Source organism: Chenopodium album, chromosome 23 (assembly GCF_948465745.1).
Source record: "Chenopodium album chromosome 23, dcCheAlbu1.1, whole genome shotgun sequence".
In the NCBI taxonomy this organism is placed as follows: Eukaryota; Viridiplantae; Streptophyta; class Magnoliopsida; order Caryophyllales; family Amaranthaceae; genus Chenopodium; species Chenopodium album.
The window spans coordinates 5549898-5572357 of record NC_137856.1 but is presented as its reverse complement, the minus strand read 5'-3'; the positions used below and the strand labels follow the sequence as shown (position 1 = coordinate 5572357).

The 22460-nt window shown below is 36.7% G+C and overlaps 1 protein-coding gene across 1 annotated transcript; it reads right to left on the bottom strand.

Annotated features, from left to right (window-relative positions):
- Nucleotides 1–14597: 14597 nt before the first annotated feature.
- Nucleotides 14598–18369, bottom strand: LOC145608929 (cytochrome P450 81Q32-like). The gene is made up of 2 exons (XM_081664511.1): nucleotides 17454–18369; nucleotides 14598–15572 (listed from the first exon to the last, which is right to left on the bottom strand). Exons 1-2 carry the CDS (start codon nucleotides 18300–18302, stop codon nucleotides 14952–14954), a joined length of 1470 nt encoding a protein of 489 aa, XP_081520637.1. The 5' UTR covers nucleotides 18303–18369; the 3' UTR covers nucleotides 14598–14951.
- Between the last annotated feature and the right edge of the window lie 4091 nt (nucleotides 18370–22460).

Sequence of the window (22460 nt, the reverse complement as noted above, 5' to 3'; positions counted from 1 at the left end):
TGAGCTGGCCGAGGCCCGGGAGAAGTTGGAGCGGACCCAGGAGGAGGTGATTGCTGAATGGAAGCAGAGTCCTGATTGTGCTGATTATCAGGCCATGATAGGGAGTGAGGCCTTCGAGGCGGGGATCACCGACGCTATTACTCACATGGAGACTGCTTTCACTTCCCTTGGTCTCCAGGATTCATATCCCAGGGTACGGGATAAGGTTAGGGACCTTGTTCGTGCGGCCGAGGAGGAGGAGCACAGGAGGTTGTTGGCCGAGCAGGGTGAGGCTCAGGAGCAGGGTGAGGCTCAGGAGTAGTTTTCTCTAGCTTTCATTTCAGACTTGTCTTATCCTTTTATGATGTACTGATTCTCTGGGATGTATAATACTTATGGTTCTTTGCTTTAAGTTTCGAACATTAACCTTGTCGTTTTGGATGACTTGTAGATGTACATTTGGTTTTGCCTTTGTTTTTTATGATGCTGTAGAACTTGTAGGCTTTTCTCTTTACTACTCCTTGCTATTTATTTGTTTCTTGCTTGATCACTTTCCCCTGGGGGCCAAGATAAGTCCCTAGTGTTTTGAAGAGTCCTTAGCATATCTATTATTGCTTGTTGAAGGCTAAAACGAGCCTTATGTTGTTCTTACAAGAGTTGCATGATCACCCCAGGTTAAACAAGCCCTTAGTTATAAAATTTGTAAAGATAATGTAACTGAGCTAGGGGCTAAAAACGAGCCCCAAGTTTAAGAATTGTATGAGAGCTGGGCTATTCCAACTCTTTGAGGTAAGCTGAGGGCTAAACGAGCCTCAAGTTATAAGTGATGTTTTTCCGGCCAGGACTCTATCTCAAATATTTGAGTATAGGCTAGCATATTGCCCCAAACATTGGAACAAATTTTAGCGAAACCAAAATGCCTTATGCTAGGCATATGGTGCTATGCTAACAAGCGATGTGAAAATTGAAAAAATAGGCTAAGTAAAAGTAAAAGCAAAAACAAATAAGGGCAAACGTCCCAGCTGAGGGGTTTTTCATTATATAAACATTGATGCAAAAAAGACATTACAATGATGCACTATACAGAGAGGTTGATTTCCTCGTATCGGCTCTTATTGCCCCTAGGGCATCATTGTAAGGGAAAGTTCAGACATAAAACCTTCTTAGGTTATCAGCATTCCATGGCCTGGGGAGGTCTTTGCCATCAGGAGTTTGTAAGCGAAAGGTCCCCGGGCGGATCACCTCCTTAATCTTGTAAGGCCCCTCCCAATTTGGGCTTAGCTTTCCCAATGCCGGGGGTTTGCCAGCAGCCTCACACTTTCGGAGTACCCAATCACCCTCAGCTAGGGGTCTTGCCTTGACTTTGTTGTTGTAATAACGAGTTATTCTTTGCTTGTATGCTATAGAGCGAAGCAAAGCATCTCCTCTTATCTCTGGGAGTAAGTCTAACGCCATAGGCTTCAGTTGATCATTCTGGGTGTAGTCATAGAAGGTTACCCTGGGAGATGGGATCCCAACCTCCACTGGGAGTACAGCATCACTTCCATATACTAAGGCAAAAGGAGTTTGCCCCGTAGCTTCTTTGGTGGTGGTACGAATGGACCACAGAATCCCAGGCAAGTCATCCACCCAAGAGCCTTTTGTACCCTCCAACATTGTTTTTAACCCCTTCAAAATTGTTTTGTTGGCTGCCTCGGCTTGGCCATTGGTCTGGGGTCGGCACACAGCCGAAAACCTCGTTTTAATTCCAAAACGCCCACAATACTCTATGGTTGGCCCACTATTGAATTGTCGGCCATTATCAGAGATTAAAATGCGAGGTACCCCGAAGCGGGTGATGATATTCCTCCAGATGAATTTTTGGACTTGCTTGTCGGTGATTGTTGCTACGGGCTCGGCCTCAACCCATTTAGTGAAATAATCAACAGCCACTATCAAAAACTTCCTTTGTCCCGAGGCTACAGGAAAAGGTCCCAGGATATCCATGCCCCATCGGTCGAAAGGTAAGACTGATTGAATGCTTGTGAGTGCGTTGGCTGGGATATGAGGCACATCAGCAAACAATTGACATCTCTCACACTTCTTAACAATTTTCATGGCGTCATGCCTTAGGGTTGGCCAATAGAATCCGGCCCTCAGCGCCTTTCCAGCTATAGTCCTCCCACCTTGATGACTACCACATGCCCCTTCATGAATTTCTCTTAGGACATAGTTCCCATCCTCCGGGGTAATGCATTTGAGCAATGGGTGAGTGAAAGACTTCTTATAAAGTGTCCCCTCATGAAGCACGAACCATTCAGCCCGTTTTTTAATCATCTTGAAGTCGGGGGTATCCTCAGGCAATTCCCCTTTTAAGCACAGAATGATCTGGTCCATCCAAGTCTCTCCCCTATCAATTTCCATGATGATGGGCCTTTGGGTACTTGGCCTCTCCAACACTTCCCACATGATGTTCTTGGGAGCTATCCCCTCAGCTGAGCTTGCTAAGCGTGCAAGAGCATCTGCTTGTTGATTCTCTGAACGGGGGATATGCCTGATTTCAAAATTTTCAAATGCTTTTGCCAAACTCTCAGCCTTCTCAAAGTAGGCCTTCATGTTTTCCTCCTTTACTTCAAATTCTTTTGTTAATTTCCCCACGATGAGTTGTGAATCTGAGCATACTTGAACTGATTTGATTTTCATAAATTGGCATAGGTTTAGTCCCAAGATGAGAGCTTCATACTCAGCTTCGTTATTAGATGCATGGAAGGCAAACTTAACCGCATATTCAAATTTCTCTCCCTCCGGGGAGATGATAACTAGCCCAGCTCCACTTCCAGCCTTACTAGACGACCCATCCACATAAAGAGCCCAAGGGGCGGAGGTGTCTGTTGGAGTTGGCCTATGGGCGCATTCGGCTATGAAGTCAGCCAAAGCCTGGGCTTTGATGGCCTTGCGGGGCTCAAACTCAATCCCAAAATCAGCCAACTGATCCGACCAATCAGTCATTCGGGATGAGTGATTTTTGCTTTCTAGCACCTTCTTGATGGGCTGACTGGTGAGAACTTTGATGGGGTGTGCTTGAAAATAAGGTTTTAGCTTTCTGCTTGCCATTACTAGTGCATACACCACCTTTTCAATAAGGGTGTACCTTGACTCAGCCCCCCTCAGAGCATGGCTGACAAAATAGACGGGTACTTGGCCTTCTTCTCTCTCAGCAACAAGAACCGCACTCAAGGCATAATCTGATATGGCCAAGTACACAAACAATGTTTCCCCAGGTAGGGGACTAACGAGCTTCGGGATGTTGGTGAGATGTTCCTTCAGTTGCTGGAAGGCTTTCTCAGCCTCCTCATCCCATAAGAACTTGGGCCTCTTAAGGGCCTTGAAGAATGATAAACTCTTATCGGCTGATCGGGATAGGAATCGTCCTAGGGCAGCTAGGCAGCCTGTAAGGCGTTGCACTTCTTTAACATTCCGGGGGGATTCCATATCAAGAATTGCTTGAATCTTCTCCGGGTTGGCATCAATACCCCGCTGATCTACCATAAATCCCAGGCACTTTCCTCCTTGTACCCCGAAGACACACTTGCTGGGATTAAGCTTCATCTTGTATTTTCTAAGGGTAGTGAATGTTTCCCTTAGGTCTGCTATATGGTCTGAGCTTTGTTTGCTTTTAACGATCATGTCATCAACATAGGCCTCCACATTCCGGCCTAGCTGTCCTTCAAAGATTTTATTCATTAAGCGCTGATACGTAGCCCCAGCATTCTTCAAACCGAATGGCATCACATTATAACAATAGACCCCTTGACTAGTGATGAAGGCCGTGTGAGCTTGATCTTTTTCAGACATTGGTATCTGATGATACCCAGCATTGGCATCCATGAAGCTTAGGAGGGCGTGACCAGCGGTCGAATCCACCAACCTATCAATCTTAGGTAAAGGATGATCATCCTTAGGGCAGGCCTTGTTCAAATCCGTAAAATCCACACACATACGCCAAGAGCCATTTGGCTTCCTAACAAGCACAACATTAGATAACCACTCGGTGTACTGGCATTCTCGAATGAAACCCGCTTCGAGAAGCTTCTTGACCTCAGCAGCTGCAGCTTTGTTTCTCTCCGGCCCAGCATGCCGGAGTTTTTGCTTGATAGGCTTGTAGTCCTCCTTTATGTTCAACTCATGTGTCATTACCCCGGGATCTATGCCCGGCATTTCATCTGCTGTAAAAGCGAAGATGTCTTTGTACTCTCTAAGTACTTGAATGATACTCTCCCTGAGCTGGGGGTCTAAGTTCTTTCCCACTCTCACAGTCCGAGCGGGATCATCTCCCAAGGGTATGCTTTCATCCTCTTCGATAGGTTTAGGCCTACCATAGAGCTTGGGATTTTCAGCCATGTATATGTTCATTATGGGGAGCTGAGGGTCATCTATATCCATTGCCTTTCGCTTAGCCCCCTTGTCTTCTTGATTGTCTAAGCCTTCATGCTGCCTCAGGCTATCTACATAGCATTTTCGTCCCTCAAACTGATCTCCATATATCTTCCCTACTGAGCCATCATCGGTCTCAAACTGAAGGAGTAGGTGATAAGTTGAGATTGCCGCCTTAACCTCGTTGAGCAGGGGTCGGCCTATGATCATGTTGTATGGCAGAGGGGTGTCCACAACTAAGAATGTGAATACGAAGCTTCTCCCTTTCCTCTTCTCCCCTAAGCGGATTGGGAGCCTGATTGTACCCAAAGGGTAGACATGGTTTCCCCCAAAACCCACTAAGGGCTTGTCAAGGGGTGAGAGATCTCCTTTGCCAAAACGCATTTGCACGAGGCAATTCCAAGTGATTATGTCAGCTGAACTCCCACTATCCACCAACACTTTCCTGACCTTGGCATTTGCCACCTTCATGCTGATCACCAGTGGGTCATCATGGGGCCTTTGAATCTTCTTTGCCGAATCCCCCCCGAAGACCATGAGAGGGTCCTTCGGGGTAGATGAAGGGGCGTCAATATCATAGATAGCTTCCCCTAGCGATCGCAAATGACCTTTGCGTGCTCTATTAGATAAGCCCCCGGAGGCATATCCCCCGGCTATGACATGGATAGATATGTTGGTATCGGCTGAGCTGTGGGCCTCATTCACGACCCTTGAAGCCTTACTCCTTTGCTTGTCTTTCGGAGGGTCTTTCAAATAACGGTTAAGCTTTCCTTCTTCTGCTAGCTTATCTAGGGCTTTCTTGAGTTCTCTGCAATTCCGAGTGACGTGACCACACTCCCTATGGTATTCACACCAAAGCTTCTTGTTCCTTTGCTCCATTGGTGTATTCATTGGATTAGGCTTGGGGAGGATAGCCTTGTTCTTTATGTCCAAATAGATCTCACGCCTATCAGCATTGTATTTGAGCCCTTCATCATCACTCTCAGCCCTTCTTGGCCTTCTATTCCTGTTCTCATGATAGTTGTCTTCTTGCTTCCTTTTCCCCTTGTTGTTAGCCAAGGGTGCCTTGCACACCTCACTAGCTTCAATGATCCTTTCAGCTCTCTCCATAGCTTCAGAGAAGGTACTGACTTTATCATGCACAAGTTCAAACTTCAGCTTGTTGGACTTGAGCCCGAAGAGAAGGGCTGTGAAGGCAACATTATCTTGGAGGTCGGGGATAAGCTGGGACTCGGTGTTGAACCTCTTGATATAATCCTTCAGACTTTCATTCTCTCCCTGCTTGACAGTCATCAAGTGCACGCTGGTCTTCGTTTGTCTACTCCCAGCAATGAAGTGTTTTGTGAATTGAGTAGCCAGCATGTCAAATGTTTTAATGCTCCCAGGGGTAAGGTTATTAAACCAGGCCTGGGCTATACCCTTGAGTGTAGTGGGGAAGAATCTACACCATGAGGCCTCACATCCCGTTTGGACTCCCATCTGTGCTTTGTAAGCGTTCAGATGGTCCTTCGGGTCTGTCTTCCCATCATATGGGTCCAACGTGGGGATTTTGACTTTAGGTGGAATGGGTGTGTTCATGATCTCCTCACTGAAGGGGGTGATATTCTTGACAATCCCAAGTCTTCCTGTCCTGGGAAGTGGAGAGCGCTCCGGGCTTCTTCTTGGTGAAGGTGTAGGCCTAGGAGAAGTCCTTCTTTGCCTTGAAGTAGCTGAGTTAGCTGTATTATCTTGATATCTGGTGGAACCACGGTGAGAGTGAACTCTTGTTCGACCTCTCGGGGGTGCATCCTCTTCTTCCTTAGAATTATCTCTCCTCGAGTTGATTATCTGACGGGCATCCAAAGTTCCTTCCCTCAGCCTTCGGTCATTGATTATTTCTCTAGCATCTCTCGGCTGGGTGGGTTGCTTTGACCCCCGCCGGGAGTTGGGAGATTGTCTTGGCTGAGAGCGGTGAGACTCCTGATGCCTGGGACGGGAGGAGGCTTGATGGAGCTGGGAGACATGAGGTTGGGGGTTAAGCTGTTGAGCGTTCCCTAACCCGCCTTGCCCCCCGCCCGGGTTGACAAGTGCCCTGAGGCTTTCTTCCAAGTTTTTGTTGATTTGGAGGGCCAGTTGATCCAAGTCTCGGCGGGTGACCACCTGGGGGCTAGTCACTTCCCCGACGGGGTCACTGCGAGCCTGGGGTATTATCTCCTCGACTACATGAGCATGCCTAGCCGAGAGAATAGGAGCTCGCCTAGTAGCATCTTGGTATGTACTACGGGGACGCCTAGTGTTCACCATGACTTTTTGTTACTTATCCCCACAGACGGCGCCACCTGTTTCTGGAAAACAGAGTTGCTCCTGGGAGTCTTAGAGTATTCCTGGGAGTTACGGTAATAATGTCAAGATGTCTTAAGGCAAAGTCCTAGTGATGTCCGAATTTCCCTCCGCTATGCCTTGCTGTCCGAGAGCTAGGCCTGCAAAAGAGAGAAGGTTAACTACCCCGGGGGTGTGACCCGGGAAAGCCCCTCCGATGCTTAAGTCAGCGATCGTACTTTAGAGAGAGAAAGTAGAGAGAGAATTAGAGAATTAGGAAAAAGTTACCATTGCTAATGATTGGAGAGCTATTTATAGATGTACTTTCAGGTGGCAGAAGTTGTACTTAATTGGATGGATTAGGGGTAAATTCGTACTTGGTGCTGACTAATGATGGGCTGGATAATGGAGGGGTATTTTCGTAATTCCAGGTCAATGGGCTTAGGACAATGGACTTAGCCCCAAACAGGCTTCAATCAAGTACACTACCAATTTTATTTTATTTTATTTATTTATTTATTTTTTTTTATACAAAATTATTATCAAATCTATGGAAGCAAATATTGAATCTATAATATTTACTTTTTCAATCTTGTTAAAATCTCCAATGCACATGATCAGACCTAATATATAAAAATATGTTAAGATATACAAAAAAATGGATATGACAACTCAAATACAATCAAAAGACACTAAAATATATTGGTAAATTGCTATGGGTTGTACACGTCTTAAACTAGTTGGATACTAAAGATATAATTTTTCAGGCGGAGAGTATATTTCCTCAACTAAAAGATCGAATCTTGCACCTTCCAAGTTCCAAGTCCAAAGATCAAATTTGAGGTTGATAAGATATTATTAATTAATATAGTGTTGCTGTTGCATTATATTATACGCAGGTATGATGCTCACCTTTGAACGTAGGACTGCGTGGGTATGTAGTGTTGTGTTTTTATTGAGGTGTTGGCTTGATGATTGAATTCTAGCTAATTTTGATTTTGATAGGTATGATGTGTATGTAATTAGGATTTTCGCGTTACATTATTCCTATTGTCTCTTAAATTTAATTCAACATAAATTTATGAACACCGACACGTTACGAATAATTGAATATCTTCATTTTCATAAGCGTAAAATATATTAATTCAAATTATTTTTCAAAAAATATCATCTTTTTGTAATTACTTAATATTCATTAATAGACCATTTGTAAATTTTTGGCTTATTCACCTTATGTAAATTTTAAGGTAAGGAGAAGAACATGGTTCAGACCTAAAGGATCCTCAACCTCAAAGTATTTCTCGTAAGGATTGACCTCTCAACCTCAAAATTGTTATGAAACTATACTTACGATAATACAATGTACGGATTAGGATAATAGGACAGTATGCGATGACTTAGGAAAGCCGTAAGCGTTGATGTTTGATGGTTCGTTTAAGGATGTTAGTGGAGCAAAAGTTTTAACAGTTGGGTGATGCAAACTTGCAAAGGGATAAGTCCTTACTTAAGTATATGGGTGATCCACAGGCCGCAAGAAACATATCGCAGAGCAGCGGGCTTCCGAATGGCTCTGCTGCCTGTGCGCCTGTCGGCCTGTGCGTTGGCCCTGGGCCTTGCTGTCTGGTCTGCTTCCTATATTTAGCTTTGTGTTGGAATTGTGAAGTTTGGCCCTTGGGCTATAAACATATACTTCGTATTTCATTTTTTATAATCATATATCTTAAGTTTAGCACTAGTATTAGGTTTGGGTTTTAGCATTTGGACAATTATTGAAAATTACAAGAGATTCGTTTTTTATTTAAAAGCAATTGGGTTTCGGATCATATAGCCCAATTTGTTGGGTTTTTGGAATCTTTTATAATTGTGTGACATTTGCTTTTGTGGTATACGCTTAGGGATGGCAATGGATCGGATGTGGGTCGGGTGATGCTTCATCCGCCTCCATCCGCCAAAAATCCATCCATCACCCGACCCATCCATCACCTAATTTTCCTTCATCCACATCCGATCCATCCGTCATCCACGGATGAATCGGGTGATAATTCGGGTGAAATATATATATATAAATACAACTTTGCACTTTAATAATTAAAATTGAGATTTGAAAAAAAAAATGATCAATTAATTAAAACTTTTATACATCCTTCTAATACTCGTTCCTTTTTACTAAATTAAAAACAAATGTCAATTCCTAACACTACAATAGACATTAATTTATTAAAAAAAATATTTATTTTTATTTTTTTATATATAAATTTAACGGGTGGATGGATGGGTCGGGTGATGGGTTGGATGTATCATCATCCGTATCCGACCCGATCCGTCACCCAACCCATCCATCATCCATCCGTCATCCGCTTAAGTTCGGGTTTTCATCCATATATTTGGATCGGGTGGATGGTTATCCATCGGGTTTGGATGATATTGCCACCCCTATATACGCTAAATAACAACAACTTTTGTGTGTGGCTGGCCACATCCACATGGTGTGGCCAGCTAACACACGAGTAATACTTGACCAGATCGAGGAATTCTAGACCAAATAATCTCTGATTGACCGAGTAACCTCTTACCGCGTGAGTAATTCATAACTGACCGAGTAATCTATGACCAAATAACTTCGACCATTCTTTAAAAAAAATGTGGTTAGCCACATATGAAAGTTTGTGACCAATTATTGTTATTATGTTATAATTGTTATAATACAATGGCGGATCTTGAGTCAAAAAATTAAAGGGGGGCTAAGGTTTGATCCTCCAACCTTCAGCTCAAAAAATTACAATGTTTAACACTATATATGCCACACTTTTTTATACGAAGTATGTTATTATTAGACAACAATTTAATTATAATCAATAGCTATAAAAAAATTTAGGGGGGTCGGACCCCTCCCCGCCACAACTAAGATGCGCCATTGTTATGATAAGATCATAAGGTTAAGGTTGAGTACATTTTTCATAAAACATTTTAGCTTTTGTATACTTGTGAGTTTTGTATTCATAGTTGGAATAAGGAGAGAGTATCGTTTCATCTAATTAAAACTTATGGGACAATAATAAAAAGTGGAACGTTTCAAAAATTAATAGATTGTTTTTAATTTTGCTAAAACAAATAGAATTTTGGATTCTAAAGTGAATAATTACTTATCAATTTAGAGAAGCACTTCTCTTGACCTTTCTATGGAGATTTGAGGGTCCTAAGCTACTTGTACACACTAACTAATTGTACTTAACAATTTGCTCACTATTAGGGTTCAAGGTATATTATCCTTTTTCATGCTTGACTGGCATGTTATCAAGAGTGTACTCTCTACAAGCAATAAATATAATTTCCTATATTGACTTATCACGCGACTGCTGATATCACACTAAAAATATAAACTATTATGATTGAGGTGTTTATAAAACCAGAATAATATGCAGTTGTTAGCATTAAACCAGAATAATATGCACTTGTTAGCATTATGCTGAAAAAAAAGGCATATCAAATTTAAGTGTGCATTAGAAATAGATCATTTGTTCAAAAAAAAAAAAAAAGAAACGAAATAGATCATATATGAAGGCAAAATTACAATAAATAAATAAATAAATAAATTATTGCGCCTCTTATATTATGGGAATTGCTTTATTTTATTTTAAATATAGGAACCTAAGTTTATATAAGCCAATGCATCCCTTTAATGTGTTTTAAATTTTTTTCTATTAGGGACTAGTGATATTCACTTGTTGGCGTTATTGCGCGGATTTAATAAACCAAGCATATCTAGAAAATTTAAGTGTGTATTAGAAATATAAATATATTTGACCTCTAATTTGTATTATGCTTATAATATTCTACTTTAATATGTATCAATTAGTTATAGTAAGCTATGCTTTCCTACTTTTCCATGTCATGAGTAGATCTAGCTATAAAATTAAATTTTATATTGTAGCAAAAAACCATGGCATAATTAGCGTATGCTTGTTAGATCATGGAAAAATTATATATTACCTATGACACTAGCTAGTGTAAAGTCTGCCACAAAAAAACTACTCGTGGCACAAATATAAAGTTTACCACGGAAAAAGTGCTCTCATAGCACAAAAGTGTGATTTATGACAATATGGAGAATCTATTAAACTCTAGTTCAACTTAAATTATTGCAAGCAGCAATTGTTATACTTCGTATTGATTTGGCCTTTTGCAATTGCTTGTCTACTATTAGTGTGTCAGGCCAAAACATGGCTGTAGCAAAGTTATATTATTGGCGAGTTTGAATGAGTAAATAAATATGCAAATTTATAAGTAATGTCCACTTGAGAGTTGTGATCATAGAATTAAGAGGAAATCCATCAGATTTCCATTTTATCAGATTGTGCTATTACAACAACCTTTTCAAATTGCTTGTTTAATGACATGCTTCTAATAGTTGTACTGCATCTTCTTCTTTTTTTTTTTTTTTTTCCCTCTAAATTACTTGTCATGCCGAAAGATTATCTCTTGAAGCGTTTGTAGGAGACTTACTATAACACGCTAGAAGTTAGCTTCTTTCAAGTAATAACAGGTAGCAAGAGTTTATTTTTCAATGCTTTATCTCTTCTCTTCTTTCTTTTCAACATATTTAAGCCTTTTCTTTCCCTTCCAAATAGTATGCTATATTTGAAGTCAATAATCAATACAATTCTAGACAAAATGTTCTTTGTGGTAAAATGTTATCATGTCGAAAAATGGAGTACAACTATTAGAAGCATATTATGGTAATTTACATTGTTGATTCTTTGATTCTTTTGTGCATCCCTTGTTCTTATGCTGGTCTGTGTGTGAATTCTTGATTAATGTACCCGTAAAACCTACATTAATGAAGATGTTAAGCTCATGCAACAAGATTACCTAAAGTGAATAAAAAAAAACTTTAAAGTAAACCTATTAGCTCAACTGGTAGAGAACTATGTAGATGCATAGAGGTGTAGGTTCAATTCCTACACTGGTTATTTATAAAAAGTAGATACAAAAGAAAAAAAAAATTAAAGTAACTCAAAATATCTCAAAAGTAAATTAAAATAACTAAAAAGTAAATCAAATTAGTTATAAGCCTATAAGGTATATAAATTAAAATCTTGTATGTTTAACTTATAACTAATTTGATTTAAAACAAAGTAATTCAAAACACCTCTAAAGCAATTTCGAAAGCTACTCGTATAAAGTAAACCAAAATATTCTAAAAAAGTAAATCATAATATCTCAAAAGTATAGAGAACAATTAAATAGTAAATCAAAATAACTAAAAAAAGAATCAAAAGTAAATGATCAAAATATCTCAAAAGTAAATCATAATAACTGAAAAGTAAATACAAAACGCTAAAAAATAAACAAAATTATCATTAAAGTAATTAAATAGTATTAATTAAAAGTTAATAATATTACTCCAAAGTAAATTAGAAAAACCTACGTGGGATTTGAACCCACATCTTTGTGCACTTGCACAACGCTCTACCTATTGAGCTAGTAGGCTATTATAGAGTAAATATAATTAGTAAAGACAGTGATCAAACCAAGGGTAATAGGCTGGATATTATAGCCACTCACTGAAGGGGCCACATGGATATAGACAAAATGAAAGAAAGAGACCAGTAACACTTTTTTTTTAAAAAAAAAGAGGGGCGGGAGGGGGGGGGGGGGGGGGGGGGGGGGGGAATACATATGCATGACGTAAATAAAAAAACCTCAAAAGTAAATAAAAAAAATCTCAAGAGTAAACCACATAGAAGTTATAAAAATTGCATATAAGTTTATAAAAGTTGGAAGTGGCATGCCTCTAAGAGCTCATACCTAAACATGAAAAATGCCTATTTCAGCTGAATAGACTAAAAGTCTCTAATCCATTCTATTCTTAGTTGACTAGACATGAAAATGGAATCCTTATTCAATCTAAAAGTCAGATGCAACATAGCTGTGAAGTGTGAACAAGGTCTATTTGGAATTCCTATCACCCTTGAATTATCATAAACACAAAAATAGGAGCTGCTCCTACAACTTTCCTCTGAACTGCTCGAACAACATTAAGGGCATCGCATTCAAGAACCACGTGTGTATACCCCATCCTCCTTGCCACTTCCGCACCATATCATGTTGCTGCTGCTTCTGCCATGTCTGGCTGCCATTAGTGGCTCGTCTTCTTTGCAACAACCAGCAAAAGACAACCTTGATCATCCATCACAGCCATGCCAAAGCTCACTCCCCCCTCCCTAGGCACACGGGCGTCAACATTAACTTTGACAAAGCCACTTTGAGTAGTAGACCACCTAGAAAAAGATTGCACGTCAACTTGGGAATACCATCGAGCCACTCTAGCATTATATGCTGCATAATCCTTACAAAGCTTGACAAAACCCGTAGCAACCCCCACCCCATTTGCATCAGAATTCCCACCAAAAATTTCAGAGTTTCTACAGTACCAAGCTGCCCAAGATAGAGCAGCAAAAATTATCATCAGTTGGTTTTTATCAAGTTAACGTGCCATCCAGATGAAGACCTCTTGAAAAGAAGACATCGGAGCATCAACAAACATTGCACTCAGGCTACTATAACCCCATATAGCGGTAGCATGTAAATACTCTCCAAAGAAATTTGAGAGTTGAAAATGTAAAATAAACAGTAATAACATTAAGAATAAAAATAGTCTGAGGTGACAAAATTGAATCAATTCAGCGAAACAATGAGTAGTAATTACCCAAAGTAATGAAAAGAACTTTAGTCGATGCTTGAATAATCTTCTAAATTTTTTGTTATCTAAACACGTTGGATAACATAGTGAAGGGAAAATCCTGATGACAACTCTCTCATACAGAACAACATCAATAACTCTCCATAACTTCAAATGCATATTTATGAAGCATCACGTACACTGTCTTGCATAGTAATAAAATTACTCTAAAGTAAACCAAACCATCTAAAAAGTAGATAAAGTAATGTATAAAGTATATGTACACTCACTGGGGGGTTTTAGATAGTTCTTAGTTGCTCAGATAGCTAAGATCTTCAAAGGCCTCAAACACAACCCAAAGACTGTAAAAAATGAAATTAATAAGTAGCAATATAATAAATTTCACCTAATATGATTTCAGCAAGGATTATAAATCCCATTAGTCAAAGGCTCATAGCACAATTACACCACACTAACTTAGAGAAACCAAACAATACAAAGAATACAAAACTCAAATTCAGATAGATTAAAATGAAAGCTCAATCGAACAAATTTATTAAAATAAGAAAATCGAATCATGTATAAATCAAACAAATAATTATGAGGGAGTAACTGAATTAGGGAGGTACTGAATAAAAATTTTCAAATCATATGTATATCAATCGAAACCATTAATCTAATTATTCAAACTCAAAACGCAAATTAATCAGACAAATATTAATGACAACATCAAATTATGGCAAAGAATTGATGCTACTGAAGGCACCAAGCTCGTCAATAATCGGATTGAGGTGAACATTATAAAAAAACGTAAAAAACATGCATCAAATAATCAAAAACTAAAACAAAAATCAATTAAAAAGTAACAAACGAAGACCCTAACAAAATAAAATACAATAATAATCAAATTGAGTAAACCACAACAATCGAAAAAGAAAGTCGAACAAAAACAAAGAAAAAACCCCAATTATATGGAAATTATTTTTTTTTTTTTTAAAAAAAGAATTTGTAAAATTTACATCTCCAGAATGATCGATGAACAGAAATTGATCAACAAATTCGAAGAATTGGAACTAAAGTTAAGATATCAAACAGCAAAATCCAAAAAATTGAGCAATGAAATCGAACAATCAATCGCCATTGAGAGCTTTCGACAGAAGAGAGAGAAACTAAGAAGAAGAGAGAGTAAAAAAAAAGCGAAGAAATTAGAACAAAGGTCATTCACTGACATAAAGTACGGAAATACCATTAATAAAGCGGGTGAACTACAGGCCGTTAGATGAAGTGCGATGGACGGCTCAGATGAGTTCCTACTTCTTATTATTCTACTTGGTTCTCACATAATCTTGATTCTATATGCTTGTAAATATATACTACCTCCGGTCCAAATTACTCGCAACTTTAGAATATTTTATTTCTCACAAATAATACCTCAAGTTGCGAGTAATTTGGACCGGAGGTAGTATGTATAATGAAGTACATACATACACTAAGCTATATAAGGGTACAGAGGGACTTGAAAGTCATAAATAAAAGATAAAAAAAAAACACATAAAGCCTGCATCCAAATTATAGTAAATCAACTTTGACCAAGGATTTCCTCCATTGAAGAGCGAGGGCGGCATATAGCCTCCAAAGGCTTATCCTTAGGAACAATGATGGCACCAGAACCATGATTCTCGGTCAAGTCCACTAATCCATCCTCAACTGCTTCCCAATCAAAACATTGAATAAGTGTTGCCACTAACAAATTAACATTCCTTAAAGCAAAGTTGTTACCGGGGCAAACCCTCCTCCCTATCCCAAAGGGCATAAACTTGAACCCTTCTATCTCATTTTCAAACCTCTCTGGCTTAAACACTGTTGGCTCATCCCATAGGTTAGGGTCCCTATGTATTGCCCAAGCATTGACAAAGAGAATAGTACCTTTCTGAACATGGAACCCTCCAACGGTGCAATCTTTGGATGAGCAATGTGGGACTAGAAGTGGTGCGGGTGGGAATAGTCTTAGAGTCTCGTTGATAATGCATTTTATATAGCTCAATTTTGGGAGATCAGAATCATCTACCAGTCTTCCTTTGCCAACATGTAGATCGATTTCTGCCCTTGCTTTGGCTAAGACTTCAGGGTTGTTTATGAGGTTTGACATTGCCCACTCAAGGGTACGAGCTGTAGTTTCTGATCCTGCTAACAACATAACCTACAATAGACCATCATATAACTCGTGTAAGTAATACTCCATCTCTTTTACGTAAATCATCAATCAGACAACAAAAGCATTAAGGGAACTATTTTATTTAATTAGTAATATTAGTGCATTACTTTGACTTTTTCATTGTTTATATACTAAATTGGACCAACTAAAATTTCATTTAAAGATAACTATATATTTTTTTTAGGTAAACAGAGTTGTAAGTACAATAATGTAAATGGTATTCGACATTTTGGTAACAAGTTTACCGTATCAACCCTAAGAGTTTAGAAAAATAAATTAATTGACATCAAAGCTAAGTAAAGTATATGTATAGACAGAAAAAAAATAATTAAATTGAGTACAGTAATGTAAATGGTATTCGGCATTTTGGTAACAAGTCTACCGTATCAACCCTAAGAGTTTAGAAAAATAAATTAATTGACATCAAAGTATATTTAAAAAAAAAAAAAAAAGGTATAGACAAATACTTGTTTGTTACTTGAAAATGAGGTTGTAAAAGTAAATTGATTTTCCTTATAAAGACAACACATTACTAGTGTTAGCTTATTATCTCAAGCCCATGCGAGTTGTAGACCCACCAAATCTACTCATCAATATCCTTTGATGACAACCAGCGGAATAGAATGCGTGGTTTTCGTCCTCAATTTGAGTCTTGACACTCATCTGACTCATGTCATTAGACTATGTTTGGTTCAGATTTGTTTAAAATTATTTTATTTGAAGTTATTTTTCTAGTGGTATACTTCGTATGTCAATTCCATCAATTGAGAATTGGAATCATGGATACGTCATCTTTTAAATCCTCTATCCTTAATTATAACTTGTATAGTTACTTGAAATATGGCATTCATGAAACATACGTACAAGAAAACTAAGTCCTTATACTAGCCTTAACTGCTAGGTTCATAGGTCTCGACAGTTACTTGTACTAGAATGTAGATCTATATTTATTGCGATGAATCTTTAAATATTTTGGTTTCTTACAAAAATGAAAAAAGAATTGTGATTTTGGATTGCTGCGATGAGAAGTTCTTTGAAAAAAATAAATTCTTAAATTATATAAAAGATTAGTACTCCATATTTCGTATATCTTCACATTAACGAAAAACAGGCCTTATTTAGTTCATGCTATTTATATACATTTGACTTTTTTGACACGAGTTCAAAACAAACTCAAATACGCTACTCGTACAAAATAAGCTTTACCTACCACAATAAAAATAAATTCAACTATCACTCACTTGACTAAGATTTGAAGCTCTTTTACTTTCAAGTAGAATAATCAATGAACATAATAGTATAAAGATATACGGAGTAAAACACAATTTACACAAAATACCTTCATCCAAATAATTTAATCATGATTCTCTCATTATCTTTAAAATAATCTCTTACTTTTTATATAAACCTTCTCAATATATAAAAATCTCATTTCTTATTTATTTTACGGAGTACTTATTAGTTATTACTCCGTATTAATTTATAATTGGTTTATCTTATTACGAAGTACTTTGTTTAACTTCAATTTTCTATATATGAATTGCACAAAAGACAATAATTACACTTTATTTAGGACCAGTTGGAGTATACTAAATATAAATATACTTCATATGTTTTTATTTACTTACAACATAACTTTAAGACACGCATTTTAAAGTCGAGATTATATAATATAAACGGACTAATTATTCAATGTAATTTTTACACATGATACCTAACCCTACTCTAATTATCATGTTAAAATATGATAAAATTGCTTATTTCCCTTCACTAATCATCTATTAAAACAGTGCGTGTAAAAGGCGTGTGACAAATGAAAATGAAGACTATTTTATTAAGAGATGAATGGAGTAAATATGTTCTTACCAAAATAATTCCTTTGATAGTTACATCAGTGTAGTAGTCAGGATCAGTTTCTTGCAAATCCAATAATTGTTCAATCAAGTTCTTAGTTTTTCCATCAACATTTGTTGATCCCTTACTTTCTCTGATTTCATCAACCAAACTCTGTAAAAAAGCATCTCTTTCTTTCATTAACTTCTTCAACTCCTTTTCAATCCCTCTAAACCCGACCCATTTCAAAACGGGTATAAAATCACATACTGTCATGAGTTCAGCAGGCGGCTTAATTATCATCCTCTCCCATGGCTTTCCATTCACTACCCTCATCACAAGGTTCCTAGCCACCTTCCCAAACAACTCATACATGTTCACTTTTCGGGTCCCACTCGATACGAGCTCCGTAATCAAGTTACGGATCTCGGTTCTCCGGTTGGGGCCCGCTTCGTTTATCCTTCGAAAGGATAACATTGTTAAGGTTGACACACGTCGGAGGTTCCTCCAGTGGTCCCCATACGAGGACCATATGAGGAGGGAATGGTTATAGCCTAAATGTTCACCTACAACGAACTTAGGCCTGTTAGCAAAAACGATGTCGTTTTGGCTAAAGCATTCTTCGGCGGCCCATGGGGAGGAAACCACCAAAACGGGCTGGCAGCCCAATCGGAGAGAGAAGATTGGGCCGTAACGTTCAGAGAGGGATAGGAGTGTTCGATGGAAAGGAGGCTTGAGAAGGTGTAAATGGCCCAATATAGGAATTGATGGTGGGCTTGGTGGGAGATTCTTGTACTTTGGTTTAGAGGTTGGAATGATTTTGTAAATGAAGAATATGATTGCAAAAAGAGATACGATGGTGTATAATTTCTCCATTTCCATGGTTTTGTAACTTTTGTTGTTATTTTTTGTGTGAATGATGTGATAAGGATAGATTTATTTTGGAATGAAGATAAGTGCATATTTATATAAATTTTGTGATATATGGAGATACTGCCTCTCGAAAATAATAGGGTCCACGTCGACTTTTCAGACAAGAATTAATTGAGTTCGAAATAGTAGTACACTTAATTTTAAAATTTTAGGTGACATAACGTGATCTATCGATATACTCCCTCTATTTTCTAGTGTCTAATTCCTACGGGTGTCTGTATCGCGCATTGTACAGACGTTTCGTGCAAACAACATATTATAAAAATGTGAAGAACATACTATTAAAATGTAATGAACATATATTTAAATTAAAAGTTTTTTTTGCACCAAAAAAGAGTGAAAATAACATATGTCCATGTTCTTTGATTGTCAGTGTAATGTACTTTTATTAGCGATATAATGTTCATTGCTTATTGTGAAATGTTTTTGAATTTTGTCTTTGAATTATGGTGGGTATATATAAATTAATAATATTCATTCATGATATTATCATTTTTTTTTTATTAATATTACAGATGTTCTTTAAATATAAATAAAATAAATAAATTAAATTAGATGTTCTTTATAAAAACAGCTATATATTCTTTACAAAACAGCTACTAATTCTTTACAAAACAACTACATATTTTTTCCGTGTGTTTTATCTGTACCAAGCAAGGTACATGCGGCTGCACCTTAAATTTTCATCTATTTTCTTGAATTTAACTCGATCAGTTTATATAGCAATGGAAACTGAATAGAACTCAACAGGAGGACGATTCATGTGGGTATTTTGTTCGTCCTACCTATCTTACACATTCAGTTAAGAATGCATTTCTTTTTGGTGCCCTAAAATAATATTCTAAAGCTTTAGCTTCGTATCAATGTCTAGCATCAATAAGAAAACCTTTAGGCTTGTTATCCGAAAATAGGGTTTTATTGCTTAGCTTCTTCCTTAATTATATATGGGATTTGTTATTCAAAATTAGCTTCTCCCATACTTAAGAGCTTGTTAAATACACCTACGTGTATCGTACACCTAAGAGTATTTTGTTCTCATTTTGATGATTGTTTTTTATTTAATCATCTATTCATCAAATAAAGAGCAAACACTAACCTGTATACCCGAGTATATACAACAAATTCTACCCCATACTTCCATTTAAGACTCTTTAACTTTCTTTGAAGTATGGAGCTTAAGCTAAGGTTGTTCGTTGAGGAATTAGCTTTGACCTAATATAGAGAGTAAGCGAAATATTAAATATTATTCTTGGATGGAGGAAGTAATTAGCTAAACTTCCACACCAAGTATAAAATTAATTTTACAGTGGGCGGAAAATAAAAGTTTCTAGCTTGCTTCGTGTCCCTAATCTTCCCAAAACCATTTATTAGATGACGTAAGTGATTACAACAAACTCTGCATGTAAATTGGCAATGTAAGCGATGAGTTCACCTACTTTGTCCATTTACTAAATTTAAGGCTGTGAATATTTACCTTATTTTTTTTGCTTATGTAGTGGATGTGAATTATTTTTCTAACTAGATTAGCCCCGTGCGATGCACGATATAAAAAAAATTCATTGAAATAAATATATTTTTTATGTATGTCTATCATATGAGATAAATTATAGAAACATAACCATTAATTGCCATTTGTAATGATATTTAAATCTTATTAATTTTGAAGAAGATTAAAAATTTAAGCAAACCATGCATTACGGGGTACCCTATAATCAAGAGTAATTATATTAGCCAGATAGTCACTCATAAATTCATAATATAAAATATGGAGTATAATATAATATAATAATAAAAATAGTTGTCTTACAAATATATTGTTATAATTTAATTTTAAAAAATAAATAAGAATATGATGTCAGCAATTAATTTAGGCGGGAAAATTTTTAACAACAGCTTGACATGTATACAATTTTAAAAAGTGATGATGTCAGCGGTTGTTGTTTTAGTTTATTTATAGATGTAATTATCTGATTTGATTCGTTTTAACCTTATATATAATTTGATTTATATACCACAATGTCATTTTTTAACAAATTGTTGATATGGAAAAATCTGATTGGCCTATATTTAGTATTTTAGTTTCATTTTGATAAAATCCATAATGTATTAAAATGGTTTTGTTTTTGTATTCTTTTCAAAGATGTATTTTTTTTTTATAGAAATACATAATTATAAATTATGAAAATCTATTTTTTTTTGTAATATTAATTAATTTTTGAATTTATAATTATAAATAAAAATCACAAAATTAAAATCGATCAACATTGTTCATGTTGTTTTACAAACGTTCATCATTTTTCATACCGTTCATCATTATTCATATTGTTCATCAATAATGTCATAGATTCGCCCCATATTCCCAAAATAAAATCAATTTTAGTTGTTGATGAATTCGCAAATCTAGACTAAAAAAATTAGGATAAAAATTCGTAAACAAATTGTGTTTGTTGCAGTTTTTTATTTTAGGTTTTTGTTCATAAAAAAATCTCAACAACAATTTCATTTATAAGTATTTGCAAAGGACGAATCTCGCTTTGAATGGTTCGAAAATATCATTTTGTGGACTCAAATTGTGTAATTTTGTCAAAAAACACGGAGTATCAAGTTTGTATAAAGAAGATGAAATGGTCGCATTTTTTTACCTACCGCAACCCTGGCTTGTTTGATGCGATAAATGTAATTAAGTTTCTCGAACTTGTATGTGGGTTAGTTAATGACTTAAACTATGTTTGGTCATAACATAGAAAAACAATGTTTTTTAAATTCTAGTATTAACCTTATCATATTATGGACATGACAAAATATTAAACTATGATATACTTTCTCACACTATTCTATATTATACTTATGTGTTGTTAGAAAATAAGTACTACATATGTTTCATAATAATCGCAATAGTGAGGTTGGCTAAAAGTTTTTGGAAAATTATAGGGTTTTGACTAGAAGGAGAATTATTTTCTATAAATTAAGTATGGTTACTAGAGGTAAATTAAATTGTTAGTAGGTGAAAGAAATGTAGTAATAAAAATTAGTGTTATCCCTGTTCACTTCATCTTATAAAAATAATATTTAGTAAAAATAATTTCAGTTCAGGAAAAATAATTTCAGTTCAGCAAAAGTTTAGTTCAGTAACAATAAGATCAGTTCAGTAAAAATAGTTTCAGTTTAGTAAAAATAATTTCAGTTCATTAAAAATCTGTAACCTTAAAGAAGAAATATAACTGAAAATCAGTAAAAATAATCTCAACGATCCAGCAAAAATAAGTTAGTTTAGTATAATTAATTTTAGTTTAGTAAAATTAATTTAAGTTCAACAAAAAAAAGTTTAAGTTTAGCAAAAATAAGGCGAAGTGAACGGAGCCTAAGTGGGGTTGATAGGAATAGAAAGTAATTGTAGGTCATTACAAAATAAGGAAATATTGCTATTGAAATCAAACATATGAAAACGGAAAGTTTTGCGAGTATTATGAAATGATGCGAGTAATGGCTAAGCTTTAATGTTTGTTCAATATATAGAGGTGTATATGAACTAAGTCCACTACAAGAATCAGGTCAAATAACGACGAACCAGTTCCGACGGACCTGAAAATCCGTCGGAAAACTCGATATTTCCGACGGATTTAATTTCCGTCGGACAATTCCGACGAATTAAAAAATTCCGTCGGAAATTCGTCGGAAAATTCCGACAGAAAATAAATCTGTCGGAATAATTGGACATTCCGACGGAATATTTCGTCGGAAAAGATCATTTCCGACGGAAAAATATTCCGTCGGAAATTTCCGACGGAAATTTCTGTCGGAACATGTAATTTATTAAAAAAAGGAAATGCAAAATATATATTTAATTCTAACCCTAAACACACAACTCCTTTCCGCCCCCTTTTTTCCCCTTACTTCTATTTCCTCTTCTTTCTCTCTCCTCAACCTTCCTCCTTTCCTTTCTTCTCTTTCTCTCTGTCATCCCCTCCGTCCTCCCCTTCTCTCGTCTTCTCTTTCCTCTCTTTCTCTCTCCTCATCCCTCCTTTCGTCTTTCACCCCTACCACCATCAATAACAACAACACCATAATCACCGTCGCAACTCCTCTTTCACCCCCTACCATCATCAA